The 1,895-nt window shown below is 42.0% G+C and overlaps 1 protein-coding gene across 1 annotated transcript in view; it reads right to left on the bottom strand.

Moving 5' to 3' along the window:
• The window catches only part of LOC109510594 (crumbs cell polarity complex component 2), a 35,897-nt gene extending 34,731 nt beyond the window's left edge, over positions 1 to 1,166 (bottom strand). The window contains exon 1 of the mRNA XM_019861007.1: positions 847 to 1,166. Within this exon, the coding sequence (XP_019716566.1) occupies positions 847 to 916 (70 nt within the window). The 5' untranslated portion in view covers positions 917 to 1,166. The remainder of the gene's footprint in view (positions 1 to 846) is intronic.
• Positions 1,167 to 1,895: the final 729 nt, after the last annotated feature.

The following is a 1,895-nucleotide window of genomic DNA, read 5'->3' as shown; positions in this document are numbered from 1 at the left end:
ATGACAGCCATAAGAGGTCCAAAGAAGAGAGGGAGGTTTGTGTTTTATAGCATCTTTCGTCAAGGAACGTAATCATGCAGGTTTTTTTTTCTTTTTTATCATGTATGTCCTGTAATTTTTTTCCTGTTGTGTTGGTTGTTTTCACGCTATTTGTTAACATAATCGAAGACATTTCGAGAGTTTATTCTTCTTTAATTTCTTCGTAGCTGGGGGTGCCAGGTCACTTGCCATGCGCCTTAATTCCCATCACCACCTCCCCCGCCCCCGTCCCCTTTTTAACGCTGAGCCCGAAAAAAAAAAAGTGCAGCAGTGCAGCCGAACGCTCAGCTCGTTACCATGGTGATCTTGAACAATGCCACCCAGCTCCCTGCCTTCGATTCGCCACCGTTTAAATGAGCTTCAGACGCTGCACACAAATGAGGGTCACGGGGAAAATGGGTCAGCGTGGTATTCAAAGGTGGAGGGGTCGCCCGGCAAAGTCCCACCGCCAACCCCCGCACACACCGGTTGGGGTAGTCCAGGGGAAAATATTGCTAATTAGAACTTTTATTAGTCACGGATTTCGGCGCGCATGCGGCCGTTACCATTTTGTTCAGACACGAATCTTTTGCCGTTACAAATGAAATGTTTTAACGACAGTGTAGTGTGATGCTGTAGTGGGCTGTACGCAAGTGCATCAATGACAACAGTGAGGCTTGAACACATTTGGATTTCTGATAGTGTAACGTATCTTTGAGTAAAATGTACCAAGTATTATTTACGAAGCAACCGAGAATACATTGTTTGTTTTCGCGCTTGGATGGAAATGAACAATTCAAAAAAAAAAAGTACACGTGACAGCCTTACCCAGTTTGAACATCATCATGGTGATCAGCAGTGTCCTCTGATGTCTGGACCAAACTTTTCCAAACTCCATGGCAATGCAGGCCGCCGAAGTTTCCAGTCAGTGTCGCACTACGCTGTCACTCCTCAGGTTCTCCATCCAGCACACTGCAGCGCTCCATCCGTGCTGCTCAAAGTAAGCTGAGAGTGAGGACCACTCCTTCCATATCTGACCACCTTGGGAACTGGTGTCTGTTTTTTGTTGTATTTGTTTGCGATAGTGGCATGTGTGCACGAGTAGTCTCTCCGGGGAACAAACTGGGACAGAGTAAATCAGAATAATCACCCCAGCAGAGAATGGCTGAAGGAAAACATGAAATGGCTCTCGGGACTGAACTCCACCCACTGCGTGAGGATTCAATCAACATAAAACTCGTCCTCCGCTATTGTTTTGACGTGTTGTCCTTCAGATTTAATTCGGCTTTTTACCTCTTTGCGATACAAAACATGAAATGTATGAACAAATCATATATAGCCTGCGTCAAAATATATTTGTATTCCCTTATGTGCAGATACAAATGATATATGAAGTTGTGCCGTTTCCAAGCACTCACAATCTAATAAATTGAGTACCTGTTTTACAACGTAAATTGAGGCATGACAACATAAAGTCAGTGCTGGTGATTGTATAGGACGCATGAAACATTATATTTCCAAATCCATCACTTCTCAGGAAACTAAGAAAATGGCATGTTCGTTGAGCCATTAACATTGCATAGAGCAGAGGTCACCAAACTTTTTGAAGACGACAACTCCTTCTTGGGTACCAATTAATGCAAAGGGATGCCAGTTCAAGATACACAAATATGACTCAAATTACCTATTAAAGTTATTATGACATGTTTTTATTAATAATTAATGTCAGTCAGTTAAAAGAACACTGATCATGTTCGTGATTTTTCACAGTAATTACCAAACATTGAAATCGTAGAAAGGGTTCTGTCAGTCGTCATCTGTACCTGTGGGTAAAAAACAAAAAACAAAAAACAAAAAAAAAAAAAAAAAAAAAAAAA

Source organism: Hippocampus comes, unplaced genomic scaffold (assembly GCF_001891065.2).
Source record: "Hippocampus comes isolate QL1 unplaced genomic scaffold, H_comes_QL1_v1.1 scaffold130, whole genome shotgun sequence".
In the NCBI taxonomy this organism is placed as follows: domain Eukaryota; kingdom Metazoa; phylum Chordata; class Actinopteri; order Syngnathiformes; family Syngnathidae; genus Hippocampus; species Hippocampus comes.
The sequence above is the reverse complement of the archived record's forward strand: the minus strand, read 5'-3'. Positions and strand labels throughout refer to the sequence as shown.